The 20,576-nt window shown below is 37.5% G+C and overlaps 1 protein-coding gene across 1 annotated transcript in view; it reads right to left on the reverse strand.

Moving 5' to 3' along the window:
* Nucleotides 1-20,576, reverse strand: part of LOC140231230 (maltase-glucoamylase-like) — a 69,336-nt gene that overhangs the window by 38,565 nt on the left and 10,195 nt on the right. Inside the window, exons 6-21 of the mRNA XM_072311376.1 lie at nt 20,162-20,287; nt 19,369-19,500; nt 18,064-18,168; nt 16,970-17,032; nt 16,167-16,283; nt 15,563-15,647; nt 14,584-14,716; nt 13,841-13,974; nt 13,172-13,206; nt 9,086-9,202; nt 8,343-8,491; nt 6,049-6,133; nt 4,297-4,353; nt 3,318-3,454; nt 2,678-2,766; nt 127-176 (exon numbers count right to left, since the gene is read on the reverse strand). Of these exons, the coding sequence (XP_072167477.1) occupies nt 127-176; nt 2,678-2,766; nt 3,318-3,454; nt 4,297-4,353; nt 6,049-6,133; nt 8,343-8,491; nt 9,086-9,202; nt 13,172-13,206; nt 13,841-13,974; nt 14,584-14,716; nt 15,563-15,647; nt 16,167-16,283; nt 16,970-17,032; nt 18,064-18,168; nt 19,369-19,500; nt 20,162-20,287 (1,614 nt within the window). The remainder of the gene's footprint in view (nt 1-126; nt 177-2,677; nt 2,767-3,317; nt 3,455-4,296; nt 4,354-6,048; nt 6,134-8,342; nt 8,492-9,085; nt 9,203-13,171; nt 13,207-13,840; nt 13,975-14,583; nt 14,717-15,562; nt 15,648-16,166; nt 16,284-16,969; nt 17,033-18,063; nt 18,169-19,368; nt 19,501-20,161; nt 20,288-20,576) is intronic.

Genomic DNA, 20,576 nt, shown 5'->3' on the forward strand with positions numbered 1-20,576 from the left:
AACGGAATCTTTGGCAGTTGCTTTAGATTTTTTCTTTCTTTCGACTGTCAGCAGTATCCAAATCCCCCGAAATAGATCAGACCACTATGAACAAACACATTAAGTACGAAGTTTAAAGATACTCACGTTAACAAACGTATATTCAAACATGAAGTATTCCCCGTTGGCGATGGAATCTGGGGAAAAGGTCAAAATGGCATTGTTATCAATGCAATACAATGATACGCAATAACGGTATAATATCGCACTCTGCGATAAGAACGTGGACAATAAAGACTGCAAGTTCTGCAACAGCAAGTTCTAATATCCATCCTAAACCTAACCTATGTCATTCTCATTACAATCATGAATTGACTGAAAAGACGGAGAACATCAATCAATTATAATTTACATACAGAAACACACGGGGGCATTGAATTACATAATAAGATAACAAAAGATGATGCATGTTCTGCTATAATTCATCCACTGACACCCAATGAAGGAATGGTCAGGTAAATACTGTAATCTCTGGCAGTAGAAGCCAGTGTGACTTCCGTTTGTCTAGCTACCCAGAATAACGTTAATGATAATAATGATAATAATAATAATAATAATGATAATAATAATAATAATAATAATAATAATAATAATAATAATATATAATAATCATGATAACAATGATATTAACAATAATAATGATAATAATAATAATAATAACGATAATAATGATGATGATGATAAAAATATTGTTAATATTGATAAAGTCTTCTTTATCCAGGGTAGCCTCTTCAGTGTTTCCACTGTTCTACCAGAGGGATCTGCCATTACTATTACTCTAGCGTTACCAGAGTAATATTTATACACCTGGGTCGAGAGGGACAATGTGGGTAAAAACATCTTGTCCAGGGACGTACGCACTAGGCGGGAATCGAACTCGGATTCTCCCATTGGGAGTCGGGAGTTTGTTTGTTTGTTTGATTGATTTATTTTTCTTCCAACACAATTTCATACATAAATTTAGATTATTTTCAGTAATATCACATAAAATGTCAGTAAGCAGATTACAATGTACATGATTCAAAGAAGGAAAATCGATATGTAAATTAATTTCATTAACAAAATATAACTTGTATTACCAAATTTCCTAATGATTATCCGAGAAATTTGAGGAGTCTAATTCACTATGCCACAACACTCCCAGGTTTATTGTTGTCATTTCTCCACTATTAACAGAGCCCTGCCATTATTATTAACCCAGTGTCGCCAGGTTCCCATTTTAGATTTATAAATCTTGGCCGAGAGGGCCATGGAAGGCACAAAGCATCTTATCCAAGGACGTAAGCACCGGACTAGATCTGAACTCGGTTGAGATTTAGGAGTCTTACCTATGACTGTGCCGCAGTGCCCCCACGGTCTGTCCTCATAGTTCTGACATACAGTATAACTACATGATTAAACTGTGTAAATGATACCTTAGGGACAACACCTTAACTTTATTCTGCAGAAAACCGAATTCAATTTGGCTTACTGGTCACATAGAAACATGAATCGTTGTAAATTATGTCATGGGTCTGATTTTTCCAAGTTTAGCACATGGATGTTCTTAACGGCATAATGTGTGAGCACAATTAATTTACACAACACTTGGAGGGAAGGGATTCCTGGCATGCTCTACAAACCTCCTCCTTTCTCTTTGACCACTGAAGCAAATCGGATGGGGTTTTCTGTAAGACGTAGGTAATATGTTATGGTTTTATACCCTAAAATTGTATTTGGATTGATTCACTACTTTTGAAGTTATCACTGCAGAGTGTCCGATTGTATTTTTTTATTTTATTTTTTTTTTTTGGCTGGGGGGGGGGGGTCATACGGTACATGTTATTGGTAAACTCTGCCTGTGCTTCTCTCACGAGTCTGGCAACCTCTAGAGGTTGTGCTGTGTTCACGCCAGACGAGGGGACTCTAAACGGTCTCGGCACAAAGCGTCTAGCACGAGTCTGGAGTGAGTCTGGCGTGAGTTTTGGGTGAATGTCGTGCTAGACAGCCTGGCACGAGTCTAGCACAGCCTCTAGAGGTTGTGCTGTGATCACGCCAGACGAGGGGACTCTAAACGGTCTCGGCACAAACACGGCGTAAACATAGTGTGGTTTCAGACCCTTTGCCAACTGTACTACTTTTACAAAATGCGCCCTCCGTGGATTTCATCGCCACTCTTAAAGAAGACAGAAGCCGCTTTTGTCAAAGGCTAGGGCCCATCAGCTGAACCTGCTACTTCTTTTGTCCTCCAGAGGTCCTCCTAGACAGGTGGACTCCAAACGGGGTATACAACATTCACCCCAGACTCACGCCAGACTCACTCCAGACTCGCGCTAAGTGCTTTGTGCCGAGACCGTTTAAAGTCCCCATCATCTGGCATGAACACGGCACAACCTCTAGAGGTTGTGCTGTATTTGGTTGGATTCTAAACGGGGTAGACAAATCAACAATTAGACTTAAAGATTAGATTGACTTTAAAATCTATCAGATTGAGATTTTCAATCTTATTTTGAATTTGTTCCTCAGGTAAATCTAAGGAATTAAGAAAATTCTCTCCCTCCTCTCCCTACACCTGAGATGATTAGAGCATAGGTCGATGAATACAGCATAAGGGTATCACACTACTAGTATACTGTAAGTAGTCTTCTTGGAAACCTACCTATGGATTCCCCATCATCCCAGAACAGACTTCCGGTTGCCATCATCTCGTCGTCGAGAACGACGATGAGACCAAACGGATTCCGTCGGCTGGGGAGGGGGGGGGGGTGAGTTAGGAAATCATGATTGTTACTTTACATTGTATGAACTCGTTGAAAATGCTTGCAATTTGAAATAAGCTTATTATGCATTTCATGTTTGTCCGATCTATAGTGATTTTGTGCGTCCTGTTTTTACCTTATCAAAGGTAAATCCATGAATTTCAATATCATATTTTGCATTAATGTCGATGTCTACATCCACTAATATCTAGTATCAAGATATCTAGTTGCAGATGGAAAAGATAAACGAATTAGTGAGTGAATGAGTGAAAAGTAGCAAATTCACCAATACTATTATTGTGTGGCGCAAATATGGATAATAGCTACTAGTTACGCTGCTGAAACAGCATAAGCACGTGTGCTTCTATCAAATTCACAAGCGATTGCTGGTAATCAAGATAAACGAATACAATGGGTCATTGCCTAACACCATTTGTTGATGAATTACTATTTGTTTGTTCTCCCATCCCATCCTCTATATGACCTTTGATCCTCAAGATCAATCCCGATTAGCAGAGTCCATGCAAATAATTTGCTCACCTGAACATGGTCGAGTTGTCAGGCTGCTGGGTCGGAATGATGTAGCCTCCCCGCACGTGGAGGTTGATGTGGTCGGATGGAGCTGCAAGAGTGACGCCGCCCCCAACGGCGAGCATGTCTGGCGAAACCTCCTTGCCCTACAAAACAGAGAACGAAATTAGTGCAAAGGTCCACAAGGCAGAAAAATAATGTAAAGTGGTGCAAAAAACAACAACAACAACAACCAACAAACAAATAAACAAACTTGTTTTCAGCGTAAGTGCGTTCAGCAAAATGGGATTCTGTTGTTAACATGGTCTTGGCTTTGCCAATAGATACGCGTGTATACCTAAAGTATACGTCATGATGGGCAAAGCACAATAATTGCACAAAGGTCCAAGCACGATTTGAACCCATGACCTATTTTTTTAATTGTACAGAGCCTCTTCCACAGCACAATATAACTACTGCTGATAAGTGATGGAGAAGCGAGAAACAGATTGAACTAAATGAATCAAAAATATTGAAATGTATAGTGAATGCATTGACAAACTCAATGGGATGTTACGCACATGCTATGTTGTCATGGTAATAAGACAACCCATGCAAATCATTAAAAGGAGGATATTTGTCACAGTGAGTCTGGCAAATAATGTTCAGCAGCAAATTACAATACTAACATAATAAGCGTGCAATAAACTATTACACTATGCACATTTTGTTGAAACAGCTAGGAGACAGTGACAATAAAACAGATTAAAATTTGTGGGGGTGCTTTAGGTGTTTCCCACGATTAGAAAGTATCTAATGAACTTTGCACTGTAAACAAAATTAATTGGCAAATGGTTTGACGTGTTTTGTATTTTATTTTTTATCATTTTCTTGCTATAAGTGATGTTGATCCTAGGCAACCAAAACGTTCGTGAAAATGTATATTGGACTATGCTGAATTACAGCATGAATAATAATTAATCTCATTGTTAATAAATGTTCAACTCACATCGTAGTAATCGTACCATCTGGCCACGGGAAAGTAGGCATTAACTTCATAAGTATACTGTTGGGAGAAAAGTCGAATGATTAGTTATTAATCTTTGCCGAAAAGAATTTAAAAAAAAGTATTCATAAAACATTCATTTATGAAATATATATAGACATTATAAGCATGTTTGAATTGTTACACATCTAGATCTCCCAGCGATCGCTAGCAACATTCATTATACCACCAACATCCTTGAAATGCTACCACGATAAAGCCCCAGTATAAAGTTCCAAAAAGTCGTAGATTTATAGTAAAAAAAAAAAGAATTCTTTTTCTATAGAGCATATTTTTTTGTCGTTTAAATATGTAAGGCCTATGCATTGGCTGCAAGAAAAAAAAATGGGCCTATTGATTCTTTACCTGCCGTAACAGGCTCTGTCAAGTACTTGAAAAAAAAAAATCACACAAATCATGAAAATCATTCTTCGTTCCAATCTTTCTTCTTTTTTTTTTTGAATCAGTGACATATTAAAATTTTTAAACCCACCCTGCCTATTTGTCATAATACAACAAATTTCATTTCGTAATGATTAAACAAAAATGGTAATAATTGTAAAATGTAGTGAAAAGTAAACAGTATTCACACAGCATGGTTGCCTTTCCTAAGTAATCGACAGTGAAAAAGTTGACACATTTCAGTTTTTGTCTGTGACATGCAGTATGGGGCAATGCCACTGTCATGCTCTGCACCGTATCCCTCCGTTGCTTTGATAAAAACTGGATGCCAAATTCGATGTAGTTTGATTCGAAGGGGATAGTCGGGTAGGCGTCAGAAGGGGGTGAAGGGCCCTACTGGAAAGAAAACAGTGTCCCGTCGTGTGTTCACAGTGTGTTCATTATAGTCGACTATGTGAAAACGCTCGAATTTAACAGTGTGAAGATGATTTCATATTGTAGTGTGGTTTTCACAGAGTGTTCACATAGTAATGCTTTGTTTCACACTATGAATTGACGACTTACATTGTGTTCGCACTGTTAAAACGCTCGAATTTGACAGTGTGAAGACATTTCACACTGTGGTTCTCACACTGTGGTTCTCACACTGTGAGACACTGTGTTCTTTCCAGCAGGGGAAAGCTGGTAGCTGTGTGTGTGTGTGGGGGGGGGGAGGGGGAGGGCAAGATCCTTCATTGATTCAACATCCCATACCCGGGTTGTTTCATAAAGATTTTGTTAAAGTTACAAACGAACGACTGATGATCAGTTCTGTTCTGCTATACTTATCAGAATTTCAATAATTCAGCACAAGAACCGATCACCAGTCGTTAAGTCGTTGGTAACAGCTTTATGAAACATACCCCCCCCCCCCGGACTGTCAAATCCAAATCAATTCTATTGGCAAGTCTCTCCTTTGCTAAAGTCACACTTATCATCAAAATTAATCATTGCGTACTGGAGGACTTCCAGCTACCTGCTTGTTCTGGGTTCCTTCTCCTTTCCATTCTCTATATCTTCCTCTTTCTCTCCCTAATGCTTGTTCATGTCACGCCAACGTTCAGGGTTCAAGGTTTATTTGCCAAATGCAATACAAATACTGCCCTGTTGTTCATGTTTTCTCTGTAAGCACCGTAGGGTATCACAGAAAAAGTATCCAACAGTGCCATAGAAAAGAAGACCTCAAGTAGGTAAAAGGAATGGATATACCCGAAATGTTTGTAAAATGTAACGTCTGCCAAAATAGCTCATAGGGCCTGAGTGACGGTAACTTACAGGATCCAGAACCGGCGAGATGAGAAGGGCGCCTCCCCACATGAACTGTCTGTCAATGTCCCACGTGTAGCTATCGGATGTGAATCTTAAAAAAGGAAAAAAAAAAGGATACAGTATCATTATAATAATGCCAACATTTTAAGTGCATTAACGGCCACGCTATAAATTTGAACATATGACTTCTTACATCTGAAAGACACGGCTATGCAGGCTGCAATTTTTTGTTTGTTTGTTTTTTATTTCATGAAAGTGTCAAGTGCAACGTACTATCGGATGTGGATACTGCGAGACAAAAAGACCATAAACAAGGAGCTTGTATATACTACAAAAAGTATTACAAGAACAGAAGCAGAAGAGCTGGACAGATATATCTCGTGTGTTGTGTACCTTTAATTCCTCAAGCAGTAATAAGATATCAAATGTGCCTTGCTTCACTAATTGTTTTATACTGGGTTTGATATTGAATCGTCTCATTGTGAATACGGACAGAAACATCGCAATTCATTTCATTTCATTTCATTCATTTATTTATGCACGGCACATACTTCAGCCCCGAAGGCTGTTCTTCCGCAGGTCCGTGCGGATAAAATACAACATAGATATACATTTTATACAGAAATGAACAAAGAAACCAAACAAACAAAAACAAAACTCATACTTAAAAACCGAAAAAAAAACATATAGAAAAACATATAGAAAAAAAAACATAATAACATGTTGATGAAACTGCGGCACACATTTCGACAGAAACAAACATGATCAATCAAAGATAACCATGTACGATTATACAAATGATCGCCGTAGTTTAAAAATGAAAGAGACAAAAAAAAAATGAGAGTTCAGGAGAGAGAGAGAATGAGGGAGACAGACAGAAAGAGAAACAGAGAGAGAGAGAGAGAGAGAGAGAGAGGAGAGATAGGGAGACAGAAGCACATACAAATGGGGAAACTGAAAAGTTGTCAATTAACAGTTTCGGTCAAGTGCGTTTTTAAAGCTTACAAACGTTGGTTTTTGTTTCAACTCCAATGGTAACTTATTCCAATGCATTGATCCAGAATATGTCAAACTTTTATGTTTGAAAGAAGTCTTAATCAAAGGTAACACAAAATTTAACGATGAATTCCTTACGTTATAGCTGAAAACTTTAAGTTGAAACATATCAAGCAAATATTTCGGACAAAACTTGTGTGCAATTTTATACATAATTTGTAGAGTATGTTTATGTCGCCTCTTATCCAGTTTATCGATGGGGAGTGCTGTGTATAATAAGTCAGTTGGGAACCTAGCTTGTACGTTCAGTACTGCACGCAGTGATCTATTTTGAAGAATTTCAGGTTCGCAATGTAACTTCATAATAAGTTGAATGCAACCTTGCAGAATGCACATAAAATGACTCTTTAATCTGCACAAGAACCTGAAATTCATTTCAATTTATAACTGTCCTTTTAATCTGTACGAAGAAACGTCATTCTAAACCATCAAATGAGCAGCTTTTAGCAAAAGAGATCACTGGTGCGTAGAGTGCGGAATTCGAAGCAAAGTAAAATAGTCCCTCTTCCCTTCCGAATAATTTACGTGGTTATGACAAAACGGACCTCTTTGGAAAATAACAGAGGTCAAGAGATATGATAATGTTCCTTGATTATACTGCATTTTTCATAATTTTCCTCGTCATAATACTTTCATCTTTAGAATGGATAATCCTCAAAAAGTTGAAGTCTGTATACATGTAGTTGTCATGGCTCGAGAGTAATAATTGCTTGCTTGCCAAGAAAATGATACAAGGGCAATAATTTACGTATTACATTTAATTCATTGTACTGTATAAATGTATTTATCTTTTGCTTTTTCTGATGAGATGATAAATAGATAAGTCTGTAAGTTGCTCTTCATCTCACCCTCTATTCACGCTACCACTAGTACTAAAAGAGTAAATTAATGTGTTTTTTGAAGAGGACACTTTCTTTGTAAAATCCAATCAAGCTGAATGCAGGAGAGGCCGGTTCGACTGATGTATTGTTTTATACTTAAGTGGTTAGACATGCAGAAAAATGAACAAATTTAATTTTGTAGAGGAAAATTGCCTGGATTTAGCTCGACCGGGCAGAAATTGAATAAACAACTCGGTAAAACGTCCGGATTCAACAGAAACTGGTGATTTATTCTGGAAAAATATTTGAAGCAGTTCGGCATTAGAAAATGAAAAATGAAATAAAAAGGACTAAATATTTGGCACGTTTCTAAAGGAAAGTGCGTACATGTGTACACTGTCATCATTTAAAGGGGCTACCTACTCGTGCATGAGTGATCGTACGACGGTCGAGCCGGTGGTATGTGCATGGTAGAAGAGTGTGTACAGATAGGGCAACAGCCGATACCGGATGTGAAGAACCTCACGAACCTCAATAGCGAATTCTTCCCCAAAGTGACCCGGATCCTGCGGCTACCAGTTTCGGAGGGGTTTGGAAGTAAAACAAAAGTTGCGAAAAACGAAGAAAAGAGTTTAGATTTACCTTGTCTAAATACTTTGAAAACTACAAATTACAAAGGTAAATGTTACCCGGGATAATGATTAGGGCCTACATTGAACCTAATTGATCAAATACTCATTTTCATACCCTATTATTTTCTCTTACGATTAAAGACAAATCAAATGTAAGTATTTGTTTGTTTGTACGCTTTTTGTTTGCACGCTTTCAACGCGGCTAGGGTGTAAGTGTAGTTTTTAACGTATAACCTGTGCCGTGACCAATGCTTACCGTGTGACATGCTGCGATCAATAGACTAGTAGACATGGAGCAATGCATCCATCTTTCACGGTAGTTAGATCGATTGCATTCCAAGGTAAATTCTGATGCACCAGAAGTTACTAAAAAGTCAGATGACTATCACAGATTTCTGAAGTTTAAACGGCATCCAACCGTTAGCGGCATACACAGACATGTACCCTCGTGAAAAATCTTCGAATTTATCCATAAGGAGATGATCAGCAGCTATGTTGAGGGAAAAAAGTTTACCCAGGAAACAGAAGATTTACCATATATCCCAGTCCATTGTGGTTCCTTAGATATGGGTAGAAGGCTCCGACTTGATGCCATCTGCGACACAATTCTTCGTTGGTATCACCAAAGAAGCCACAAACATCCGCTCCGATCTAGGCCAGTGATCAAACATTTATAGAGCAAGGTGAATTAACGTATAATCATGTGGAATATGAAAGGAAGTAGCTCATACATTTTATGCTATCACCATCTATCTATCTATCTATCTATATTGGTATATATATATATATGTATATATATATATATATATATATATATATATATATATATATATGAAGAGTTTGTTTGCAAAAACCGATAAGTCCATATTTGCCAAATGGAGATATTTGCGATTAAAGGTCAAGAAAAATAAAGAGAATAATAAGAAAATGTTTGCTTCTTTTGACCATAACTTCAAAAATGTACCTTTATACAATTATGTAGTGACCAATATATCATTTAAAAGGTATTATTTTGTACTTTATGACAGAGACCGTACTTCAAAATCTTCAAAAATGGACTTATCGGGGTGTTTTTTTTGCGAACAAACTCTTCATATATATATATATATATATATATATATATATATATATTGTTATGGATACAGGTACATTGTATTGTCATTTCTGGGCACTTGATTGTTCCGCGGAGGAATATGTAAATAAAGAGTTCGACAAGATGACCGAGATCGACCAAACACCTTGTTTGAGAGTCTGGGTATTTTTGGTGGTTATGATGGTTCGCTAGGCCAAGTTAACCTCCCCCAAGCTGGATGGCTCATATCGCTTTTGCACGGATTATAGGAAGGTGAATTCATGTACCAAATCGGACTGCTTCCCTATTCCAAGAGTTGATGACTGCATCGATCGTATTGGAAAAGCGAGCTATGTAAGCAAGTTTGACCTACTGAAAGGGTATTGGCAGATACCTTTAACACAGAGAGCAAAGGAGATTTCTGCGTTTGTAACTTCAAAGGGCCTTTTCCAGTATACCGTGATGCCGTTTGGGATGAAAAACGCCCAGGCTACATTCCAACGCATGATGAATGAGTTGATTTGTGGATTAGATGGCTGTGAGGTATACATCGATGATGTGGTGGTTTACAGCGATTCTTGGGATGACCATGTGAGAACGGTGAGGGAGTTGTTCAAGCGGTTGTCAGCAGCCAGTCTCACAGTTAACTTGGTGAAAAGTGAGTTTGGGCATAGTGAAGTGCAGTTTCTTGGTCACGTCGTTGGTCATGGTCGAGTTCGTCCTGCAGCGGCTAAAGTCCAAGCAGTCCAAGATGTCCCTGTTCCCAAGACGAGGAAGGAGCTGATGAGATTCATCGGCATGGCCGGATACTACCGTCGCTTCTGCCATAACTTCTCGGATGTTGTGGCACCCTTGACTGATCTCCTGCGGAAGAATGTGAAGTTCCAGTGGTCAGCAGCATGCCAGTCTGCCTTCGACCAAGTGAAGGCAATCCTGTCGAGTGGTCCTGTATTGGCAGCGCCGGACTTCAAGAAAGGCTTCAGCCTAGCTGTCGATGCCAGCGATGTCGGAGCAGGCGCCGTGCTGATGCAAGCTGATGACGATGGAGTGGACAGACCGGTCTGCTACTTCTCAAAGAAGTTCAACGCGCACCAGCGGAAGTATTCTACCGTTGAGAAGGAGACCCTAGCGTTAATTCTTTCGCTCAGCCATTTTGATGTCTACGTGGGCAGCACAACTCAACCCGTTGTTGTGTGGACTGATCACAACCCACTGACATTCGTCAACAGAATGAGAAACAAAAACCAGAGACTGATGCGATGGAGTTTAATCCTACAGGAGTACAACCTTGACATTAAGCACATTCGCGGAAAGGAAAACATTGTCGCAGACGCCCTTTCTCGTGCTTAATTGAGACATCTCAGTATTTTGTCTTGTTGCCAGATGCAACATTTGTGCAAATGTACTTTATGTTTGTAACACTTTCAACAGGTGTAATTTTGTTTTGCAAGTACACAGGACAGTGTGTGTACATCATGTATATGTACAAGTGGTACATGTATGCATCTTGCATACACTATAATTGTGATGCCAACAGCATGAATGGCACTTTGAGTGTGTAAATAACAACATGGAAGTATGTTCAGACATGTTTGTGTTAATAAGGAAACACAGCAAATTATATTTGCGCTTTGAGTCACTCAACAAAAGAAGACACTATGAAGGCTGTTTTAAGTTATGCTAGCCATCAACAGTTGTCAAGAATGTGAGTTGTTGGTAAATTGATTTCAAACAGGTAGTGTCGCTGTTTGTATAGAGAATGTGGTGTATCGAGTAATGTAGGTACAGTTCAGGTACTTGAAGTTTCATACTTGTGCATGTACAGGTATTGGTTAAAATTGTTGTGGCATACACCCTAAGTTTATTGGATGTTGCCTTTTGGATTTAATTAGCATAAGTATACTGTATTAGGTACAGAAATTATATAGTTATACATGTACAAAGCTTTTGCTCATTATTATAGCTCAATCATAGCCTTGGCGAAGGTATTCAGTATTTCACAGTTGATCCAACATACCAACAGGCATGTATTTAAGCGAACTGTGTTATACCAGGATGTATACAGGCAGGTATACACTCACTTATTAAGTTTAGGTGTACACACAGGTTGTCATCAAGTATATCTCATTCAGGTTCATTTGATGTTTTGTCAGGCAGGTCATACTCTTGGTGTTTTGTATGTTGACAGGAAAGTTTTCAGACACATAAGTAGGATATATGACATTTGTTGGTGTTTAAACGTTTCAATAGATGCTGACACAACGTGTACAGGTATATGTAAGTCGCATATCATGGAATATGATGTTTTGGTTGTAGGTAATATGATGTATATGATTACAACAGTTGGATTTTATGCAGTTGCTTGTGGAAGAGATGACGTGTTTTATAATCGTTGTACACAGGTTAATCATTTAATAATGACAGTGTAAAAATTGACATGTTGCATGTGTGTTCTAACGAGGAAACCACATGATTTTGGTACAAGTGTATTGTTTGTGCTGTATGCATGACATGATTGCATAAAGGTTAAGGTGTTGAGAAAGTTAACATTGCAGTATTCAGTGTTGCACAACTACATGCAATTCCAGTATGCTGTAACTCACAAGCAGCAGTATAACTCACGAGAGTGTTAGTTTGGTACACGTTGAATGGTACTAAAGTCGTACATGTTTTATCGCAGGTTGTGATGCTGATATAGCCATAGCATACTTTGTTTATGTGTTCTTATAATGATGCAACCATGGTAAACTCATGGAGTTATAAGTGTGAATTGGAAGAGGAATGTACAATGCTGTTCCAAAATATTGTGCCAACGTACATAGAGTCCATTTGTGTTAAAACGTTAAATGCACTCTTTTAGGGGGGAAGTGTTATGGATACAGGTACATTGTATTGTCATTTCTGGGCACTTGATTGTTCCGCGGAGGAATATGTAAATAAAGAGTTCGACAAGATGACCGAGATCGACCAAACACCTTGTTTGAGAGTCTGGGTATTTTTGGTGGTTATGATGGTTCGCTAGGCCAAGTTAACCTCCCGTAACAATATATATATATATATATATATATATATATATATATATATATATATATATATATATATATATGTACATATATATATATATATATATATATATATATATATATATACATGTATATATATGCTATCAACGTCTATATTTTCATCTATATTTCTATTCATTGCTCTGTCCCTCTCTTTTCCCTGATATCAGTTCTCTTTTCAAACATGATGATATAGGAGAGCCTGTCCCTTCGTAAACAACTCTTATTCAGCATAGAAAAATGTAGATCGTTCATTCGTGATCCTTTGGTTTGTTTGTTTTTTTTCTATTCTGGATAAGGTTAAAACAAACAAGCAAACATGCATGTCATGAAAACTAGCGAAGTATGTGTGTGGAAATGTGTGTGTGTCTATGTATATTCTCCGGCTGAGTGTATTTGTATAATAAATGTTATGACCTTATTTGAAAAAAAAAAGAAAAGTGATTTGTCACGATTCATTGTAAAAAATAACAAATCCAAACTTACGTAGGGGATTCCGAAAAGATTGAACTCCAGCATTCCTGTAACGCACAGGACAAAAAACAAAACAAAACAAAAGAAAACAAAACAGAAAACGTTAAAGCCATTGTCACTGTACGTGAAGAGGATGTTTCCAGTTGCAACTGAGAGTCACTTTTATGTACTGTACTTTATACACTTACTTGTTTTCCTCATAACTTTCTATCCGGTACCTACAATTCTCGTTGTGTTTCAATTCAATTCAATTCGATTTAATTCAATTCAATTTAATTCAATTAGTTCTCAAAAGTGTATTGACCCTGTCAGATCCAGTTAAGACAGGCTGATAGTTTGAAGATGGAGGTTGGAGTTGTTAAAATAAACGTCTACTGATTGGAGTGACAGTCGCCCTCTTTGATACCTGAAGAAGCTATGAACACTGTACACTGTCGAATAAAGTTTCTTTTCTCCCTCATTATCTGCTCTATCACGTCTTTATACGTTAGAATGCTGTATGGATGGATTCGCCTAAGATTAAGACGACACATTTTTGAGAGTGTTCTTACCGTCGGCAGTTCAAACGCAATTCAACAATATTCAGCCGTTTCTATGGGAACAATATGCACAAAGGAAAAAAAAGTAGTCTCCCTCCCCATCAAATAAACCAAAATAAGAGTAGCCTTCGTGTTCTCGTACCAATGATGGATCGGAAAAGATGGGACCAAATGGAAGTATTATCCCCCAACCAATGGCCAGTGTACTTTCCACTACTCGGGAAGGTAGAGCGTGAGATGACCAGACTTCGTTGTCCGGTAACATTCCTTGCAGCGCTGTGGGATACAAAGCAAAAAAAAAAAAAAAAAAAAAAAAAATCAAAACAAAGTTAAAACAACAGCAACATAACTCTAAGAATTAAACTTTAATGTACTCAAAGACTGAGTTAACCATTTCTGAGCTAGTGAATGTAGATATTGTGTACAACACTATAAGTTCTGTTTTTTCCCCCTCTGGTCATCGGCACTCGAAGAAGGCAGTAGGGTTTGAAAATGAACCACGAGCATTCAAGACACCATAGCAGCAAGCTTCATAAAGATCAGAAATCAGTTTCGTACTTCGACACAAAAGTGACAAATACTTGGTCTTTGGAATTTGACGACGTGACAGCTTAAACATTGATCTGGGAATCGTCTTAAAACTATCAACTTATATTGCAGTTCGTAGACTGTAATGTCTGCGGCTTTAAAGAAGGAAATGCCTCATGTTGACGAGTCAAATTCAAGCTATTTAAGTGACAACTGATGTATAATGGATTTACTTTACACTTTTGGAAAGAGATTGAACACGGATTTCAAAATCAAACACGTCTTGATGATGATAATGTGAATGTGTGTGTACGTATACCAATGTCCTTCGAAAGTGTGAACGGGTGCAGAACTCACTCAAAAGTAGGTTCCGTCTGACTCCAGCCGTACAAACTGTGCATGTTATACTGGGTCTCCATGTTGTTTTCGTCCAGGTTTGATAAAGAGTTCATGCAAATCGTCTTCTCATAAATCGGCCCGCCGGCTATGCCTGGATGAGAGTAGAGAATGCGTAGCTTGTTGCCAGAGCCGTACCGTAAGACTCTGCTTATTGCAAATCAATACTGCCCTTTATATTCATTTATTAATTTATTCTATTTCTTCGTTAAGTTAAAGTTCATACCTTAATAGATTTTCTTCAACTTTCTACCCATTCAATCAAGGTTGGAATAGAAAAAAAAATATTCGCTCTCCCTTTTCAAGATTCTGGAATCGTCCACACAACCCGATGACGAGTTATCAAGAGATATGTGATACATTCTACGAACAACGACACGAATGATGAGACGGGGGATGATGAAACAGACTTGATAAGATTATCTTATATCTCTTTTAGACGGGCGGTGTATTTTGAGAACTGTTCTTAACTTTTCTGGAATGTTGAAAGCTTTTTTTTTCTTTGTTTTTCCTTCTTTCTTCCTCTTCTTCCTCCTTTCTCCAATTTATTATATGTTTTGTAATAGTCATCGTATGGGCGAGGTGATAGTGGTGGAGATGATATCATTAATGAAGCATTCTAGGATCATTTTATGAAGCGTTTTGTCAAATATTTTCTTCCGACAAACTGTTATAAGCGATTGAAATCTTTGCATCTGATTGGCTGCGAGCAAATTTATAGGACAAATTTGTCAGACAAAACGCTCCAGGAAATGCCCCTCCCCCCCCCCCCCCCCTCCGTGTCAGCAATAATGGAGTTGGTATGTATATTTATAATGGAACTACAATACAAATGTGTATTGTCGTTACTGTTGTTGTTCTATGGTGGTTGATTTTTGTGGACTGAAAGAAATTGCGCCCTCATGGAAGGCAATTTATTTTTTTTTTTTTTTTCACTTACGTGGAAGAAAAGGCGGATTATCGAGTGTGTTGTCGGTACAACGTGTGACTGATCCGTGTGCAAAACTAGCTGGCTCATTCATATCCTATTTAGATTCAGGAGAAATGATTTTAAGAAAGAGGAAATTGATCAAAGTAAAGGTAAAAATAAAAGCCAAATAAGACAACATCTAAACCTAAAAAAGAAAAGCAACCAGATCTCCTACGCAGAAACACATAATAAAACTGACTTTTAAATTACTGAGGATTCATAACCTCGGACTTTTATAACGTTTTGTTGCTTTTATACATTCATTCATTCGTTTATCAACATATTTCATACATTCATTTATCTATTCATTCATTCATCCATCCATTCATTCATTCATTCATTCATTCATTCATTCATTCATTCATTCATTCATTCATTCATTCATCCAAGTGAGTTGGTATCTAAAGTCTACTAAACGAAATACAGTCACGAAAAAAAGTAAAAATGAATTATGTTTATTTTCTAATACTCATCATAGCGCATTGCAACTCTAAAATCTGAGACTGTTTTATCATAATGCCACTGTTCAAATGGACTAGATAGAGAGATTGCCTTACTAGATAACTATACTTACAATCCATATACCATCAAATTTTATTTCCTCGTCGTGGAATTTCTGGATCTGTTCCATCCACCAGCTCTTTGTAGATTTTCTTCGGAAGTCTGGGAAAGCTGCATAAGCACGGAATGCCTGGTATGACAGGAACACAGAAATACATTATGTATGTGAACAGATATACATATATATTATGGGAAATATTATGTATATAATAATTACATTGTAACATATTAAAGAAGAATATATGATATTATGTAAATATAAATGTATATGCGTGTGTGTGTGTGTGTGTCGTCTGTCTGTCTGTCTGTTTGTCCGTGTCTGTGTGACACCGTTGTCATTGTCGTTGGCTTCACTGTTGAAAGTCAAAGCAGCAAATATAAAAGTGTGAAAAGTAAGTATATCTTCTGAAACTACATGTGCTTCAACAACTCTTTGAGTAATGAGAGGATCGGGAATAATTGGCTCTATGACTTACAGAGTATGACAATGGTAATAGTGATAATAACGAAGATAACATTGACAATGATTACAACAAAAATGGCAGTGACTGTAACATTCATTTGTTGAAGCATGGAGGTTATACAGTCTTTTCTACCTCCACGGTTGAAGATATGACTATCTGTTTCCACATTACTACGTTTGATATATGATAGTGAAATACAAACAGTGCAGTTATCTAAAAGTAAGATCAACCAAATTGTCTAAATTCATAGAACTACAGAAGTGCGAAATCAGTGTTTTTTAAGTGTCACAATAAGACTGATAGATTGATTCGTACTATCATCAAGTTACCAGTGGTTATAGACATAACTCACTCTCGTCTGGTCCTCCCACGGCCATGAGGCGTTGACAGTGACATCTGGGTAATCCGGCCACACCTGGCCAAGAAATTGAATAAAAAAAACGTCAAACAAACAAAAAGTTATAATAACAATATAATAACAATAAGGTATTCTTCATCCAAGGTAGCATCTTCAGTGTTTCCACTGTTCTACCAGAGGGCCCTGCCATTATTATCATCCTAGCTTTGTCAGGTACCTATGTATAAACCTGGGTCGAGAGGGACGTGGTGGTTTAAAAACATCTTGTCCAAGGACGTAAGCACTGGGCGGGAATCGAACTCGGATCCTCTGATTAGGAGTCGGTGCAATGTACAGGCAAGAACTTGACCGGAAAATTGCAGACACAGTGTACGTAAGCACCATCCTTATCGTTAATTGATTGGTTGGCTTTTTCATCACTTATTGATAAAAGAGGAGAGTCAGATTTTTTTTTTATTCATGTACATAATTTTAAATATTTTTTTTGAATATTTTATATCTTTTCAGAAAATATTTGCAATTTTTAAGACAGCAAAATCGAATGAGGTGATTTTTTTTTTTTTTTTTTGGGGGGGGGGGTTGTTGCATTGTCGCGAAGAGGAAAGCGCACACACTCGGAAGAAACCATCAGCTTTGTCATTGCTTTTGTAACCTATATTCAATGTTACGAAAGATGTATTATTATTACACAAGGTTAGGTTTACCATTGGGAGCAGTGATTTAAAAAAAGAAATGTTCGAGTTATCACACTTGACGCATAATGTGTGAGTCAGTTGTATCACAAAATATCCTACCCAATTAAAAATTTCGCTATAAATATAAATAAGTAAATATATAAGGAGTTATCACTATTTCCTCAATAAACCACAACTGTAGACGGTTTATTCCAGAAGCCATTTCATTATAGCTATTGTTCCCATTTTGTATATTTAACAATACATAGCAGTGATTATATTGATAACAATTTTTACATTGCTTGTTTCCATCCGTGACTACATTTTAAGACTATTTTGAAGCATTAAAGCTGAGTTTTGTTTCATCTGCAATTGGTAAATAATGGTTTTAATGTCATGGTTGAGAAACATTACCTTCCCATAACGGATATTTCCGTTTTCGTCATGTATGAACACGTCTTCCTCGACCCCGCGGTCGTAAGGGGGGTAGACTGTCTCGTTGGCTGATATTGCAGGATCCTAAACACAAAACCGGGAAAAAAAAATCGTCGATCCGCCCGCATTAATGGCCATAATCATTCCCCATTAGCCAGTAAAGTCGTGATTTCCTTATAAACAAAGCATTGGCACCTATCACTTCCATTATTAACTTGAAGTCAAAAGTATCCATTGTGAAAGTCAGAAGTCTAAGCATTTAGGAAAGGTGGCCTTAAAGGTCAAAACAGAGGAAATGGTAGGAAATGGAGAGGTATAATCCAGGGAGAAAACAATGAAACACGGAAAACGTACCGCAAGTTTCAAGGTGGAGTAGAGGAAGCTGGTACTGAGTGGAGTGTAATAACAAGCATTTTAAGTTGTTTTTGTTGTTCCTTACAGGAACCAGATATGACATGTACAACCCCTGTTAGATGCCTTTGAGAATTAAATAGACTCATTCAAATGTGTTAGAGTGATGACTGGAGAACAAAGAAAAACTATGACAAGGATCCAATAAATAGAGCTTTGCTGCAAAATCGAGCTTTTTGCAGCTAAAAAAAAAGGTGACAATTTGACAATTTGCATCTTATTACAATGGTCTGAGAAGTTCATCGCACCTAAATGTTGCCAGGGTATCTTTAAGCACTATTATGCACCCTCATGTATGTCATGTATGTGGTGTGCCTACTCTGACATTTGTGAAGTCCTATGTAACATACAAGAAAAGCTCCAAGTCAATATACGATATCTATTTTCTACGGGAAAGGGGCAAATATTATGTCTTATCAGAAACGTGCAGGCTCTATGAGATTCATATTAATTAACTCATTAAAACTCAGTTGCCATATTTCTGTGGTTTGATACTGTATCTTTCTATCACGTTTGTGAAATCATTGAAAGCATGTATTTCATGATCAAAGACTGAAAAAAAAAGTTTTTGTTATCATAAACCATTTATTACTTCATTTCAGTTGAAAGACTTTTGAATGCCTGTACATAGTAGAATACAAAGGATCTTTATCTTGGGAACACATTCCATCTCGTAAATCTTATGTTGTGTGTGTTTGTGGGGGTGTTGTCTTAAATAATTCAGTTAGCTGCATCTAATCTTTATCCAGTAACATACGCAGTAAACTTCAGGTACTCAAAGATAACAATTTCTGCACTAAAATTACTCCAGGGTCAAAGAAGGGTCCACTTCCTTCATGTTCGTTGCATAACTTTGCTGTTGGACTCACTTACCAGGATGATGATGTATCTTGTACCCTCTGGCTTCAAACTGTTAACCCATTCCCCTAGTCCATCGTAGTTGTCAGGATGAACTGTGAAGTCTAACTGCCGCAGCATGTAATCGATGTCACCATATTGGACATCCTGTCAGAGAAAGGGGGGGGGGGGGAGAAATGTTATGTTCCATTTGATATTCGATAATAGAGGGAGAGAAAGATGGAGGGAGAAAGAAACCATTGCAGTTAAGTAATCTTTTTATTAAAGCCCTCTGCATCAGGAACAAAACTATTAAAAAAAAGAAATCATAGGTAATCATTCCATCTCTCGGGTGAATAGCTTCAGTGAGGATGACACAGTGAGTTTGTGCAAGTGTGTGTCTGAGTGCTGCATTGCCTGTACCTTGGCCAGAAGTTGAATTCGTCCGGATAAAATGCGCTATTATTGTGATCGTTCTGAGTGTAAAATTCCGACTACTGGAATATAATTTAGTCGAATTGACAGATTAATAAAAGGCAAAGGAACATTTGCCAATGAAAGTTATAAGTAGCAATGCAAAAAAGAAACAACAATGGAAATGAACTGAAGAACTTGTTTCTGTTCAGTTCGTAATAAATGTCTTTGGATGAGTTTGAAGTTCTTTTCTAGTTTTTTTTTTTTTGTGTGTGTGTGTGTGTGTGAGTTCCAATTTCCTTCTCGTTATAAAGCAATGATGTGCGAACTAAACTTTAGGTATACAATAATTGTTGTTTAAAGACTTGATTATTTGAGTAAACGTGTGAAATCATGAATGGTAAGTGACACTTACGTGTGGGATTTGGTATTGCCGCATGGACTCCACCACCGCCTGCACATTGGACAAGTTCCCGTAACCATAGCGACAGAGTTGGTACCCGAGGGACCAGTATGGGGGCATCATTGGTCTCCCAATGGCCTGGTGCAGGAATAAACACAAGAGAAGTGGATGTGAGGATTGATGAAACATATGCTGTATATTATGATACTAAATAAGATTTAAACATACAATCAAACAAACAAACTTTGTCGGAATACAATGTGAACGATGCTAATTGACAATTCCCCATGTGTATTGTTCTAGATTAATCTTAACTCTACTTCTACCACGACTACTACTACTACTACTACTACTACTACTACTACTACTACTACTACTACTACTACTACTACTACTACTTCTCTGTCAAGTGTGATTATGTTTTGAA

The sequence above is a fragment of the Diadema setosum genome, chromosome 7, assembly GCF_964275005.1.
Source record: "Diadema setosum chromosome 7, eeDiaSeto1, whole genome shotgun sequence".
Taxonomy (NCBI): domain Eukaryota; kingdom Metazoa; phylum Echinodermata; class Echinoidea; order Diadematoida; family Diadematidae; genus Diadema; species Diadema setosum.